The 15,867-nt window shown below is 42.7% G+C and overlaps 1 protein-coding gene across 2 annotated transcripts; it reads right to left on the reverse strand.

Moving 5' to 3' along the window:
* Positions 1 to 828: 828 nt before the first annotated feature.
* YWHAB (tyrosine 3-monooxygenase/tryptophan 5-monooxygenase activation protein beta) lies at positions 829 to 14,996 on the reverse strand. Of its 2 annotated transcripts, none has more exons than XM_054845288.1 (6): positions 14,864 to 14,996; positions 6,667 to 6,967; positions 5,530 to 5,653; positions 4,342 to 4,505; positions 3,182 to 3,277; positions 829 to 2,701 (listed from the first exon to the last, which is right to left on the reverse strand). In XM_054845288.1, the coding sequence occupies exons 2-6, from the start codon at positions 6,958 to 6,960 to the stop codon at positions 2,645 to 2,647; spliced, it is 735 nt and encodes a 244-aa protein (XP_054701263.1). In that variant the 5' UTR covers positions 6,961 to 6,967; positions 14,864 to 14,996; the 3' UTR covers positions 829 to 2,644. The 2 variants fall into 2 exon arrangements, with proteins under 2 accessions (XP_054701263.1, XP_054701265.1); XM_054845290.1 differs by lacking the exon at positions 14,864 to 14,996 and adding an exon at positions 14,322 to 14,424.
* Positions 14,997 to 15,867: the final 871 nt, after the last annotated feature.

The following is a 15,867-nucleotide window of genomic DNA, read 5'->3' on the forward strand; positions in this document are numbered from 1 at the left end:
AGGTATGTCTATAAAGGCTGGAGAAAATGACAAAGTAGCATTAATTACAGATAAGAACAGAAGGAGCACCACCCAAAGCCAGGCACAGGATGGATCAGTGCTTGATCAGCACCTAGATTTTGGCATAACGCCTTTGCAGCAAAAGCCAAGGGATGTCATCCACTGAGCGCACGCCTGCACCGCCTCACTGCAGGAGAGAGGCTTTGAGAGCAGGAAAGACACTTGCTTCGGCCCCAACCAACCTCCTCTCCATCTCTTCAAGCGCTCCATTTCCAGGACACCTCCACTTGCACTTAAAATGGGTGTTTGCACACCTGGTAGTGCTTTTGCACACCACCAGCCAAGAAGAGCAGAGTTAACTGGCATGTATGCAGGTTATAGTTCCCTAGTGCAGCTGGGTTGATAGAGGGCCAGCTGAAGAGCTAACCCTGCGTTCACAATTGTGCGGTTAAAAGATTCCCTGGGGAAAAAGCTTTAAATGTAACCGATAGACTTTTCTCATGTATGGTGTGTTCAACCGTATGATATGAAATGACTCATGGTGAGTTAAATAGGTATTTATAGTTGCATTTCTTTTAAGTCCTGCAATGACAATATATTGTTAAGTACGACCTCAACAAAAATGAGAAGTGGTGTTCTGTACTACAAATCTGGGAGGGTGTGCGGGGAAGTCTCTCTGCAAAGGAATGAGTAATTAAGTATTCACACCATTTGGAAACCATGAATCAACTCACACAACCCAAGATCTGTGCATTTAATAAAAGTGGTGATTTTACTACCACAAGTTTTTTTGCCACTAGTACAGCAAAGATAACAGACACAAACAACTGATAAAATTTTTTTTTATTATTCACTTTTGAATTCTTTTACACTTTCCTGATTATTTTGTGTAAGGTGAAACTAGAACTGTTTAAAAGACATACACAAATCTAGTACATCAATAACCAGGTATTTCTTTTTGCTATACTATTCTCACAACCACGTGTGTGCTAGGCAATATAACCGTCACAGAAGCAAACTTTAGGCAGAATACTGGTCAGTAAAAACAAAGCGAAAAGAGCTACCAGATATACAGACAGGCTCGGTTCCACATTCACTACTGCATTTATCAAGCGCCAAGTATTAACTGCACAATTTGTTCAGCTAGTAGAGGGGAGTTTTAAAATCAGTGCATGAAATTCTCTTCAGCAGACAGATGGACAGACAAACAGATGGGTCCTATACCTAAGTGGAATGTGAAGGTAGGGGGATGATACCGTGAGACTGATAGGTGACTACTCCTAATCTTTTCCACTGCATTATTCACGTAACTCTTATTAGGTTTTATTTAATGGGACATGTTTGAAACATAACTAGGTGAGGACGTTTGGAGCTCAAATCTTACAAGCGCTACTGCATTCCAGTACAATAAACGGGAAATCCTGGATATTTGAGTCAGATCCTGGTACTACCAAAAAAACGGCAGACAGAGCTGATGACTGGAGCAGCACTGGCAGCTCTCAAACATCCAGGAAAGAAACCTGTCCTCAAGCAGACTCAGGTCTCACCCACTATCCTGACATCACCCACGATCAAATAAAGGATGACGCGTATGTGGGAGTCCAAAATTGCTTTAATGGAGTTTAAACAGGTGAGAGGGCCAAGGATGAACAGAGTCCAATGGGAGAAAAATTTCTATAAAGTGAACTTAAAGATGGCTCAGTGGATTCCTTAAGAAGTTTTCAGGATAAATTCAAAACGGGAATACCATGGAGATGTCGATTCACCTAAGAGTAAAGTAATGCAAAAGTGGCAGATCATCACTTCATGGTATCATCCAAACTAATAAGGCCATTCAAAAAATTGAATCTTCTCCTATTGCAAGTCCATGGCAGTGAACCAAGACTTCTCACTACTGAAGAATATCTAAGGTATAATCAGGTAAGTTATTGCTGTGGGAAGGGGCTTAGTCATGCATGTCATTTGAGCATGAAAGCACTTTTAGAAGTCAAATCCCAGTTATCTGCCAGTGTAAAGAATTTGGAAATCAAGCTGCTAACTCCCCCATTACCCTCCTCCCCAAAACAAACCCCATCCCCAGAAAGACAGGATTGACAAAGTGAGGTTTTGACTGAAAGCGGTGCCTCAGACTCGGTTACAAATGTCTACAGAGTGTGCCTGTTAAACTAATCGATAGCAGTGTTACTAACTGGAATGCCATACGTCGGATCGTTTTCCTTCCATGCCCCAGTGTCACAATAGAATCTCTATAACTTTCTGTACAACTTTACAACAGAATTGTACTTCGACTATTTTGGTGCCAAATTAAGCTTGCCAGAGTTACATAATTGATGTCTACTTTTCTACCAATAAGAGTTTTGTAAAGTCAATTGCAATCACAAAACCCATAATCACAGTGTTCAGTTAAAAATATAAACACGGTAATCATAACTGTAAATGTTCATAATAGGAAAGTTCGGAATGCCATTGTAATAACCGACCTCCGCTTTAAGTACGCAAAACACCAACCGTTTTTACCCCACAGACAGTTTTTGCTACGTTGAGGTTGTGAAAGTCGATGTACTATTCTTTTTGCTTGTCGCACAAAGGGATATATGTGTAGGATACAGGGTGACATTGAACATATAGTGAAGCGTGACAGCCATTAGTTCTCTCCCTCCCCAGCGTCCCCTTCATCTCCCTGGTTTTCCGACGTCCATAGCTGTAAAAAAATAAAAACACATGTTTATGTTGAAAGCATGCAGTTAATTACAATTGTCAGGAAAGGAAAGGCAGCATAATTAGCAGGAGCTGTGCAATTTTCTCAGCTACGAGCTATACAGAACTGAATGTAACAGTAAAGCTAAAGAATAATTAATGAACTAGAAAATGAGTAGAAGATAACAAGTAAAAAGCCAGCGCAAGTTTGCAAGCTCACCATAAAGCTGGCTGTTGAGAACAGACTCCACTTTGTGTTACCAAAAATCTGAGTTTGTTACAGTGGTTAATGAGGGATTTCTGGTTGAAACAAGCAAGTCTAACTGGTCTGGTTACAAAAAGCAGTGCAGTTAAGACATGCAGCTAATGCCTCAGAAAAGGCTTTTAATGGCACAAAACTAAAGCCTTCAGGTGCTGAGTCCCACTCAGAGGCGCCCAGCAGCCTGAAGAAGTAACAGCGCAGCCGTTTGCTTGTGATACTTACAGTGAGGTTGTCCCTAAGCAGCTGCATGATCAGAGTGCTGTCTTTGTACGACTCTTCATTCAGCGTATCCAGCTCTGCTATCGCTTCATCAAATGCCTAAAAATACGCAAGACAAAACACTTTCATACTCCGTTCTCCGGATTTGCTTCTGCTTACACAGAGCTTACAAATTTGTCACATTACTATTCAAATTCTATGACAAAAGTTTCCAGTATTCTTCTTTTCCACCAAGAGAAGAACCGTAAACCAAAGCGAGCACCAGATCACTAGACAACCAGTGGGAAAATGTAAGCCATACTGAAGAGGCAAGCGCACTCTCTGTCATACTGAAGAATAATTCACACAGCTTGAAGTCACGTTTAAGAACAACAAAAGCAATATTTTCATTAAAAATTAAAGTCTCACTGGTCTAAACTGGCAGCAAAAGACAAAGGTACCATTAAATTGATCTATGTATATTGTACATGATTAAGTAGGCAAGAAAACGGAAGACAAGGGTTTTTTGATGGTAGGGTGGAAGGTTTCGGATTTCTTTTCAAAACAGCATAGGAAATCAGGTATGTTCCACTAGAGATTAATAAAGCCATTTCTCCCATCAATCTATTACACGTGAAAGCCCATGCTGCAAGTCTGAGAGCTATGACTAAATGCTATTTCTTCACTGAGGCTTCAAACAGATGTAAGCATATTAACTAAAAAAGCAGGAACAGCAGCTTTGCACAGCAAAACATTATTTGTTAGAAAGTATTATTGAAGTGCACATTAAGAACACAGAGGTTCACCTAATGCCATGTTATTCAAGTTACTACCAGGTAACTTTCACAGATGCAAAAAGCTCCACTTAGAAGGCTCTAATTGTATTTTAAGGAGAAGAAAGAGAAAAGAAGACAAAAATGACTAGTCATTTCTTTGGCACATCCCACCACACAAGCTCTTTTTGGTCTCTGGAGCGAGAAGCACACACACACACCAGATAGACAAGGACCTAGCTAAGTTATCTAATTTACCTGAATATATACTGAGATGGCAATAGTTTAAAGATTACAGCATTTTTAAGGAATCTGATACAAAAATGCGTAATCATCTACAAAGTACTACTGTAATCACATAATTATCCCCTTAGCCTCCACAAAAATTGATAATATGAAGACTCTGCTTACCGTCTTTGCCAGGTTACAGGCTTTTTCAGGAGAATTTAGTATCTCATAGTAGAAGACAGAGAAATTTAGAGCCAAACCGAGTCGAATGGGGTGTGTTGGCTGCATCTCTTTCTTGCTAATTTCAAACGCCTCCTGGTAAGCTTGCTGAGAGTTTGCTACCGTTGCTGCAAGAAGTAATTACAATCATATTAATGCACATTACATCTCTGTGCTTTGTGAGGGAAGCTATTATATTCTTGGTCTAGACTACTGTGCCACCAGAAATCCACACAATTACATACGCGCACACGCTTCTTTCAATGTTTTCAGATATAAAAGCCTCCCAGTGGCTGAACTATTAAGGCAGAAATATTTGTTCAGATAAAGCTTTGAGATACAGCAATTAAGGTCAACATTTTAATAGAGACTTAAAATGAAATTTATTAAAAATAAATTCCAACCAATCTGAATGCACACAAGCTCTACTGAAGCCAAAGCATACTGTGATGAAACACTCACTGCCAGCCTAGCTGAAGAAGTAATAGTTCTGAATAATAAATCCAGACAAAACCATATGGGGAAGAAGAGATATCTAAACTACCCAGTTAAAATGAAGGAAACATTTAGCAGGTAGGTCATGAATTTTCTATTTCAGTTTGGGGTTTCAGAGGAAAGACAACAGTCACTTCCTGGCTAACGGGTAACAATAAGCTCCAGAATGGCGTCAAACTGAGTTTGCAAGACATGGACTACATCAGACACTCACCAGGAATTCAGGCACAGTTCAGCGTTACTTTAACATTTCAGGATTAATTGGCTTAGGACCCAGTAAGCCAATATCCCATATTTGCACGCAGAAAGCTTCCAAACAGTGAAGATTCGTGAGCTAAATTCATAGTTTAAACAACAGATGATAGGACCAAAGCATTTGCCATGAGAAAAAACACGTTCTCCAGAAAAAGGATTTGACACTACCAAATATAGTCAAAAATCAGTCACTGAGGTCGGGGGTTGCAAGCAGAATTTGATCACCTGTCAATCACTTCTATTAATTTCAGTAAAGTCTTTCTCTAAGAGTGACTTGGCACTGCACCATCTTCAGTAGTGAAAATAAACAAATACTTCATGTCAGGGGAAAAGAACGCAAGTATTTTATATATATTGTTCTGCTCGGGCCCCAGCAGAATGAGAGATTTCATCTCTACTTACTTTGCTTATTGTCCCCAGATGCCACCTCTGAGAGGTATCTGTAGTAATCGCCTTTCATTTTCAAATAGAAGACCTTGCTTTCTGGCTGCGTGGCATTGACAATAAGGTATTTATCCAGGAGTTCCTGAGAAAGGAAACATCACTTTTTTTTTTTTTTCCCCAAGTCATAAAAATAATGTCTGAAACAGAGCCTTCATTACAATGGTAAGCACAAACTGTTAAAACATTAACAATGACTTACGTATACTCACGCGTTAATCACTTTGCCTACTGTTGTCTAAACTCAGAAAAAAAGAGAAACTACTTGTATCCTAATCCCTGGAAAGCAGAGAACTTGTTATGTTGAGGCTATCCACAATCCTCTCCTGCAGAACCTAATGGCTATCGCAGGGCTTAAGACTACAAAGATTTTCCTTGAAATACACTGCTGCAAACCAATGCCCACAACCAAGCTAATGAAAAGCAGCAGCTTGATGTTAGTGAAGTCTGGTCACTTTTGCTGCCACAGACTTGAATTCTATACAGAGCAGTGAAATTATCCACAACAAATTGATTGTATCCGCAACTCCAGCTGAAAAGCTGAACAGTGGCGCAGTCAGCACGTGTGCATTCAGAGAGAGATGCGAAGACTGACAGTACTGACAGCAACTGCTCCTGACAGATCTCTAGCAAACTGAACGGCAATAAACAAAATCCCCTTCATCCAAGTGAAAGAAATAGCAAAACCGGTTTTGGGAAAGAAGTACACACCTTCTCCATCCCCAAAAGGTACTAAGCAAGCCTCAGGACATCAGCATTCATTAATGAAAGAACTTAAATGGTAGGCTTTTTAGCAGGGCTCATGCAGTGCCTGAGATGTAAATTTGTTTTCATCTGACTCCCAGCCAGCAGTTAGGGGTCTTCAACACTGCCTTGTTTGCTTTTTTCTATTAAAAAAAATAAATGCTATTTTATAACAAATTCCCTAAGAAACAAGCTAAATGACTTAGGAGCTAGAATCGTACCCAAGTATGTGTCTATGCAAAATTACTCCCCCGCTAAGGTGCTGCAGTGTCTCCAGCACAAGTAAGATTCCTTAAGCCTCTCTGAAGAACGCTGCAGTACTAACTACTGTTATTTTTGCTGTTGGATTATTACCAGAACATCATTGCAGATATCCTGCAATTCAGCCTCAATTTTCTCACGATATTCTCTTCCCATCTGCTGTTTCTTCTCGTTCCTCTCTGTTTTCTGTTCAATGCTGGAAATTACACGCCAGGACGAGCGACGGGCACCAACCACATTTTTGTAGGCAACTGAGAGTAGATTTCTTTCTTCATTGGACAGTTCATGTCCTTGCTCAGTGACAGCCTTCATAGCAGCAGCCATGTCATCGTAACGCTCAGCCTGTTCAGCCAGTTTGGCTTTCTGTACCAACTCACTTTTATCCATGGCTCTCCTGTAATTAATGGGGAATAAAAATAGAGAAAAATGTCTCTTGATTGTTTGCACAGTTAATGCTGAAGGGTGAAGCAGAACTCATAGTCATTAATAAGTGGGAAATCTATCAACTCTAATAAAGTAATATGAAGGGTTTATTTTTAAAAAATTATTTGACATTTTTCCAAATATGTACAATTTCTATGTGTAAATGACTAATCACAATCCTGAAGATCTGTAAGCATTAGTCTTCAAAATGGAGCAAAATTCATATTGCCATTAAGCACAGCACATCAATATGTTCCCTATGTAAATCTCTCCCCTTTCCTATACTGGCCACAGCTCAGCCTGGAAGACACCATATGTTCTAACCCAGAAATCACCAGTTTGGGTTGGTTTCTGGTTTTTTTTGTTTGTTTCCCTCTTGCTATTATACAACAGCAACTATTTAGGAGCATTGAAGCACTGGACAGCTCCTCCTGACACTGAAGATTTTTTGCACACTACAGGACATATTTGTGTGCGTTTAAATAAATATCCAGTAAAGCTGTAGTTGCTGGCAACTATGGAAAGTACTTTTACACTGTTCTACCAGAAAATAGGGTTTTTTTATATGTGCATCAATGTACATGTAATGGACAATTCTACACAGCTAGGGTGGCTGCAATCGCAGGTTTTCAAGACCTTTCAAACAACACAAAAACCGAATGGGACATGGCCCACATGATGGTTACTACTGCAAAACTAACTGCTTATCTGGAAACAACTTGTTTATCATTTCGGATAATGTAGTTTAGCAACTAAAGCCAAGAAAAACACATCACATGACCTCAGGGCCCCTGAAGAGCTTAAGCAATGAGAAATGAAGTTAGTAAGGAACGTGTCAGTGAGGCAGCTTGAGAGTGTTGCTTACTTCTACAAGACGATGCTAACATACAGTTAACTTGGCCACTGAGCTACCAACCTTATACTCAACCACCTAGGGCCAGGTTCACAGGAGAACTGAAACAAGTTTCTTTGTGAGGTATTGAGGTCCACTTACTATGATAAAGGCAAATTCCCAGACACCCCAAATTCATCTGTAAAATTTCTCCAGGTGCATAGGTTCACTTTTCGACAGACCCAGAACTGATATTCTTGTCAGTACTGAGCAATATTGTTCCTCTCCAACTCCCTAAATCCCAATCAGGACTCTCACTGTCCAGATGAGAAGTTTTCAGGCTGAGATCTAACAGCCTAAAAGCAACTTCTGAAAGAACAGTAAAAAGCAAACAAGAACAATAAGTCTTTCATAGGCTCCTGTTCATTAGACAAGCACCTACAGCCCTATTAGAAAGGACCAACAGGCTGAGAGCAATTGCTGTAGTCTTTTCCCCAGCTCTCTCCTTTGAAGATCCCAGTCTGACAGGCTCCTGATGGAGAACATCTCACACACACTGCTTGTATTTTAATCCAAGTATCACCTACCACACTATTATACCGGGAAACCAGTCCCCTATACTAAATCCTCAACCAGGACAAGGTGCAGACCCAAATTCCCATCGTGTGTATGAACAGTTTCAGAGTTTCCTACTGCCAAGGATGGAGTCCTCACTACAAAATTATTTTGAGATAAGCATATTCAATCCCTCCAGCTGAAGATCCTCCACTTTAGGGGGGGAAAAAAAAAATCACCCAAGACATCAAGTCAAACGTTATTTCACATGAAAGCTCTTGAAGTAAACCCAGCAACCAAACATCCTACCTGCTATATATTTGCAAGTCACACTCACTCCTGCTTGCGTCTGATCCTCTGTAGACCTAGCCTAATGCATCCATCCACATGAGGCACTCAGTAAGGATACGTAACGCTAAAACCAGCCTCCTGGAAAGAGACCTCTTGCAGACTTGTAAGTAAAGTTGGGCTGCAGTTCAGTTCCATTTCAAATACTGCATTTAAACCAGTGGATTCTGGCACCTACTAAAAGGCTACACACAGACTCAGACTGAAGCCCTCAACAAGACAGACTGACTGTGGTAGCAGCATGACAAGTTCTTGTAAAGCTGATTAATTTGGCTCTGTCTTTCCCAAGAGGTGTTTACCATGGGGATTTATTATCATTGGCTTCTGCAGACTTATCAAAAGAATAGCTCCTGAGGATGGAGAAGGATAAGTGGAGTTTGAGATGTGAATTTATTCACCCTGTGTCTTAGTACACTAAGTGTGTCTTAGTACCGATACATAACAAGCCTCAGGAAATCAGCAGACCATTTACCATAGAAAGAACCCATGCCACTTTTCACTGTTGAGTCTATCAAACCTCGTAAACCATTCCCTTAACTCAGCACTAAATTTAGACTATGTGCTTAACGCAGGAAGTAATTTGCAAGTGGCATTTTCCCTACCCACTCACTAAAATCTGAACATGAACAAAGTACACCTGAAGAATGCTTTTTATGTTACAAGAGTCAACATTAAATAACAGGACATTTAAACAAAACAGTTTCAGAGCAGTTCTAGTAACAGCCTGCACAGCTTCTAGAAGCATTTCTACTGCAACCATCTTATCTTCTCCTCCTCCTCTTCTTCTGGAATGCAATTATTTTGTAGAAAAAGCCTGCTTGTTGAAGTTCAGAGGCAAGTAGCTCCAACAGAGTTTATGTTTTGCCATTGAAAGGTCAGTATTATCTTTGATCTACACTTTGGCAATAGTGGTCTGATTCACAGACAAGTAATCCGTGCAGAATTATGTTTACAAGCAGTATAGAGTTTAGTTTAGAAATGGTGCACAGTTTGTTTTATCAAGCTCACTGACATATTTATCTGTAGATGCAAGTCAGCTCATGGCAGTCAATAGGTTCATATAAGGACACATGAAGGAAATCAGAGGGAACCGCAAGGGCATAAAGACCTAGTGGATAAAAGAGATCCAGAAACCAGTTGAACATATCAATTATACAGGTGAAATACCAGCACAAAGCATTAGAATGTTGTTTCTCATCAAACAACTTTCCTCAGTAGTGTAACTAATTTATGCACATCTTACATGTAACTCAAAACGATTACTGAAGATGGAGTTCCTCAGAACTTCACTGGCTTAGTTCTACATAAAAATTCAGTATACAGGGGCTCGAGTTGTTTACTTAATTCATCTTAATATCTGTACTGCTAGGAGGTTTGCTATGAAACACAAAGTACTATTCAATAACATGGATTTAACAGAACTTAAATGCAGTAAGAAAATCATTGCCCACACCAAAATAACCACAATTGACAGTAAACCTACCATTATTTCGTTCACAGGGTGCTGCATAAAGGAACGCTTAAAATCCTCATTTGATTCTCCATTGCTTACCTTGTTAGAAGCTTGGAGAGAGCTTTGCAGAGCTATGCTGGCTTGAGCTCCGAAAGAGGGAAGTGTTTGCCAGAAGGAAAAAAAGATACAAGGAAAGGAGTGATGTTTGAAAAGGCAAAGAAGCAACTATCAGTTATAACTGGTCCCTCCCATAGAGGAGATGAAAGCCACACTAACAATGGATCGGTGTGCCACGGTCCGAAACAAGCAAAGCCTACAGCTAAAAATACTCCTAGGCCACAAACAGAAGCCATCTAACAGAGGTTACCTGCAGCTAGGAGCAAAACACACAGAGGTGATGAAGAGGAGGCCAACAGGATGATCTACTCTAGGACTAATGAAGCCATGCCATGTTGGCAAGGGGGGAAAGAGGGAAGATGGAAAAAGGAACGGAGACGTGCAGATCACAGCCATGGAGGAGTCCTGAAAGTTGCCCATTCTAAGCAGAAGATTCTCTTATTAGATGCGTTAATACATTTCAAATTCTTAAGATGCTGTCTTCTTAAGAATCTGTCAAACCACAACTTAGTAGCCCTCCAAAAAGAAGTGGCTGGACACTATTTACAACAAGGAATGCCAACCACCAACCAGCAGTTACAGCCAATAGTACCAGCTGCCAGAAATTTGAATTACCCTAAATCCCACACTCTAAATACATTTTTTTTAATTATTTTTCCCCTCTATCTCCCATACAGCCAAGTTCTTTCAATCTCTCTTACAAATGCAGAACAGCATGTATACAGGTACTAAAACTTATAACTGCTTACTTCCCACCCCCAGAAAAGCCTTACACCTGTGTAGACAAGACTCTGAAACATATTACAAAGCATCAAAAGTAGAGAATCAAAAGTCAGAACCTGTAAAACACATTAGTTTGTAACTGCCTTGCTACTTTTTGTAGAAGATGCAGTAAGAAGGGAATGATGCGACCATTCTGGGAACAGCACCCAAAGTCAGTACGCTCACAGATCTTACAAGAGCGGATGGACACACAGAACTGGAGGTTTACATCTCAGTTAACAGCTGAGGAGTAAAACGTACAGATAACATTCTTCAGCAAACTGCAGGAGCTTGAGGAGAACTACATCTTACTGCTCAGCAGTTACTACCTCTGCTTCGTAGCTTTTATTGTTTTCAATCTAAATGAGCTGTTTAGGACAAAGCCAAACAGATCAGAAGTAACTGTGTTTAAAGTCCACAGAAATCAAACGAAAACTGATACTGAAAAAAATCTGGCTTATATAACATATTGAACTGACAAGGCAATACTAATAAGCCTACGGTGGTCTGAAGTCTGCTGCTCTCGATGACCTGTTCTTCTGATGCTAATTAAGTCATTGATTTTTGTGTACTGCTTTTCTCTTTATAGCAAGCATTAGAATCTATCAGGCAAACGCTTCCACTTTGTAAAAAAAAAAAAAAAAATTGGTGAGAAAGCAGCGTGGTTACTGGTTTGACATATTGGTCCCTAGTGAGTCAAGTAGACATACATGTTAACAGACCTGCATGTTTCACTGTGAAAAAAATCACTTTTACATTCATGTTTCCTGAACGTAAAACTGGATTTGGTGAAATGGGATGCAATCATACTTCTCCATCACAAACTTTGTAAGTCCAGTCAAATTATAACAGGAAAAGCAGCAGACTGGTACAGAACTTGTAGTTCAATCTTCCAGCAATACATGAACATACCTTATTTGATTTCTGGATGGGCAATTCATTCCAAAATTAAACAGTCACATGAGGTGAGTGGTATTTCAAATTACAGTTCTATAATTACAGAGGGTAAGAGCTTTGGAGATACTATTTCTAAAACAAATGGAAAATCCTTCTCCATTATTTGGGTACACGCATGCTGACACAAGTATCTGCATGATGTTGATGGCATTCACTGTCAAGGAGACATCACTCCCAATAGATATTCTTTATAGGAAAGGAATCAACTCTTTTTAAATGGAGTGCAAGAAACCTTCCTTGCTTTATCGTAGTATTAGGCATTTCACTTCATTAGTTGTATTTATTCTGGTTCCCTCAAAGGCTAACATGTCTTGTTAAATAACTGATTAGAAAATGAATATGTCTGTTAAGATCTGACCAGTGAAATCTTCCACATCTGTCAAGAGCTTGGGTATAACAAGTTCAGTAAAATACACTGCAAACATCATGAGGGAAAAGGAAAAACGACTTCATAGTTGTGATATTCTTGCTGACCTTGTGCTGTACATAACTTTAGCCTCCTCTGCATCTACTGATTAAGCGTCTATGCTGGCCTTCAGCTCCAATCTTATGCAAATGTTCAGATAAAATTAACATTCCATAAAGCCATGTCTAAACCTTCTCTGGCCATCTTCTGCCATCATTACTTGCTGCTTCCTAAAACCAACCAATATATTTGTTTAATAAAATGGCATTCAACAGTTTTCAGTCTCCATAGACAATTATGAAATACCTATGACAAGTACCAATAGCATGTAGGGATACTCATACTGTGTAGACAACTTAAATTTAGTGACAGTAGCCTTATTCATCTTAATGTAATTTAAGCGAGGGACTGCAGGCTGAAAAGCACTGCACTGCTACATGCCTACGGCACTTCACACAGGACAGCTGCAGGTGGAGACAAGCACGCAGTTCCAAAGCACAACATACTTACGCGGTAACACCTTTTTCTTCCAACTAGCAGAATTGGTTTTGGCTAGAGTCCAGGTAGAAATAGTGACTTATCCCAAAAATTCTTCCCCCAGGCATAAAGTTCATGCCAAACTAATGTATTCATATCACAGGTAAATCGCTTTTGTTAATAATAAACGGAGAGTATTTATGTTACAGGGTGGGGCAAAAAGTGCGGCCATGTAAAAGACACACTACTATAACGCCTAGTCTTACTGGGATGTATTAGGATACCAGACGGATTAGAGCACTAGCTCTTTACCTTATTATTCAAATCATTATTTACTTAACTCCTCCTCATGTGAGTTTATTCACATGCAGCACAAAAAGCTGCATACTGGCAAAGGCCTGCTTAGAAAAAAAAAAAAGACTCAACATCAAAATAGCAGAGATCAGAACATGCGGTACTGACATAATGAGGTTGAGAAAACCGCACCAGGCCCATCTGTGCAACGAGTCTATCACTTTATCGGTACCAATTTAATAAACAGAATATTATACAGGCTATATTTTTGCAGTCCTTTAACATGAAGAATGAAAAAGGCACTAGTATTCTTACTTGTTTTCTTTTCTAGACCAGTTTATGTCTCATTGTTATTTTAAAATAAAAGTTGTTTTTTTTTTCATAAAGAAATATTAAAATTTCTGACTGAGGTGTCCTGCAGCAGTGAACACGTAAAGACGCAAATATTCCTACAGCCACCAAAGTTACAAAACCTTACAAATGTTCTCAAACTCTCTGATATTTTTATGTAGGAATTTAGCTTTTATGGTGCTGTGTGATGTGCAGTTTGTTTTCCTACCACCAAAAAAGTTATTTTAACTATTAACAAAGAATTTAACTGAAAACAACCAATTTATATTGTAATCTTTGCATTAGATGCGTTTTTGCTCCCATATGTTAACACAGTGAGTGTATGCCACTGACATGTCATCATCCCAATTAATCTCTGATTAGACGTACTTCAAATAAAACCTACGGTTGTTAGTTTGGGGTTACTGCCCAGCCTTTTTGTAGACCGGGGCTGGCCTGAAGCAACCTTCTTTCCCTCTGGAGTCCTGCCTAAACGCATCTCTATTCCCAAACGGTCATAAATGATTAAAATTGGAAAATAATAATAAAATCATTTTCTTTCCTTCTAAAGCATTCACGACATTGCTGCGATCGCCTCTGGTCCTCCGTGAGCAGGCTCATACCGAACGGTGCGGACGCGGCACCTCCCCTCTCACGGCGAAGGGGCCCAGCATTTCGGCGGGGCACAGAGCCCCGGGTTTGGGGAGGCTGCGAGGACACCCCAACCCCTCTCCCGGTTTCGGGCCGTGAACGCAGGAGCCTTCGGGCAGAGGAGGGCTGTGACCGATACTGACCCTGACGAGGAGCGCCTCGCTTTCCTTCCTCCCCCGGCCGCCGGGCAGGGGAGCCCTTCGCTGCCGCTGCCCGCTCGGTACAGGTGTGCGCGGCCGGCCTCGCCCTCCGGGGAGCCAGTGACTCACTCAGGGCGGGGCAGGGCCGGGCGCTCCGGGAGGAGGAGGCGGCGCCGCCCGCTCGGGCTCCGCAGCGGCAGCCGAGGGAGGGTCACACCGTTACTCGGAGCGGGGAGGAGGGAGGGAGGCAGGACCCGCCACCCCCCCCGCCCTCCGCGCCGCGACCCTCCCGCGACGCGCCGGAGGCAGCCCCCACGGCCTGCTGCGGCCTCCGACACCCCTCCCCGCCGCGGGGCTGCGCCGGCCCGGTCGGCGGGGAAGAGCGGGCCCGTCCGGCGGGGAGGCGGGGGCCAGGCCGGGGAGGCCTCCCCCGCACAGTCCCGCGAGCGGCAGCGGGGCCGCAGCGGCCCAACCCCAGCGGCGGGAGAAGGGAGGGGGAACCCGGGCGGCGGGCAGGGCCGCGGGGAGTGGCCCGGGACCCTCACCTGGCGGGGGCGGCGGCACCGCGGCCTGGATCCCAGCGGGCGAGGCGACTCGGAGCGCGGCGGCCGCTCGGCGCACGCACACACACCCTGCGGCGCTCCGGCCCCGCTTCCGGCGCCGCCGACACGCCCCTTCCGGCGCCAGGGGGCGCCACCGCCCCTCCTGCCTCCCCATTGGGCCGGCGGGGCCGCGGGCGCCAGCCGGCTCTCGGTTGCTATAGCGACGGCAGGGGGCTCGGCCCCCTCCGCTCGCCCCGGCCCACCCGCCGCCTCAGCCGCCTCAGCCGCCTCAGCCGCCGCCGGCCAGCCCCGGCAGGGCCCGGCCCAGAAGCGCGCACCGTCGCCCGGGGAAGGGGGCTCGGCCAGGCCGGAGGGTGGGCGCCTTTCCTCAGCGCGGCGCTGCCGCCCCAAGGTGTTGGTGCGCGGGGAGGCGGAGGTGACCGAGGGCCTGTCGGCCTCCCCTGCTGCGTAAAGCCACCCAGAATAAGGCCTGCTTATTCTGTCACTCCTCGGCACTTTAGACTGTGAGTTCTTTGTTTTGTTCCACAGACGTAGGGCAATCCCTGGTGCGTCTCTGGCCACAATAAAGAGGTGGGCAGGGTGTCTAGGGGAGAGAGCCGCTCTGGCTGGGAAGTGCAGCAACCTCTTGAGTAACAAGGCGGCAGCATTTTTGGTTTTCTTGCCATTTCTCACTACTGTTCTCTGGCTGAACCTCAAGATAAGGGACGCCTCTGCAGACCACAGACAGTGGGTGCCATTCTGTGCACCATCATATAAGTAAAAGTTCACAAATGCTTTGAATTGCAAGATTACCTTTAAACACTCTTTCAGTAGTGGCTCCTCCCTACAATTTAAATCGCATGTTTTCACTGAAAAAAACAAGATCCTTATCGGCTAGATAAGTTTTATGCAGATGTAATAAATGACATTTACTCGAGAAATGACGAGAGAGAGCATTTTTGGGGCATGAGCAAAAGTCTAGCTTGGTCTCCAAGAATGAATCCAAG

This window comes from Grus americana, chromosome 17 (assembly GCF_028858705.1).
Source record: "Grus americana isolate bGruAme1 chromosome 17, bGruAme1.mat, whole genome shotgun sequence".
NCBI classification, from domain to species: domain Eukaryota; kingdom Metazoa; phylum Chordata; class Aves; order Gruiformes; family Gruidae; genus Grus; species Grus americana.

What these genes read in the sequence shown, in the direction of transcription:
- YWHAB (XM_054845288.1), bottom strand. Translation starts at nt 6,960, where the DNA reads ATGGATAAAAGTGAGTTGGTACAGAAAGCCAAACTGGCTGAACAGGCT. An exon ending in ATCTGGGGACAATAAGCAAA is followed by an intron (nt 4,506 to 5,529) that starts GTAAGTAGAGAT and finishes TACTTCTTGCAG; the next exon opens with CAACGGTAGCAAACTCTCAG. An exon ending in TGCTTAGGGACAACCTCACT is followed by an intron (nt 2,702 to 3,181) that starts GTAAGTATCACA and finishes ATTTTTTTACAG; the next exon opens with CTATGGACGTCGGAAAACCA.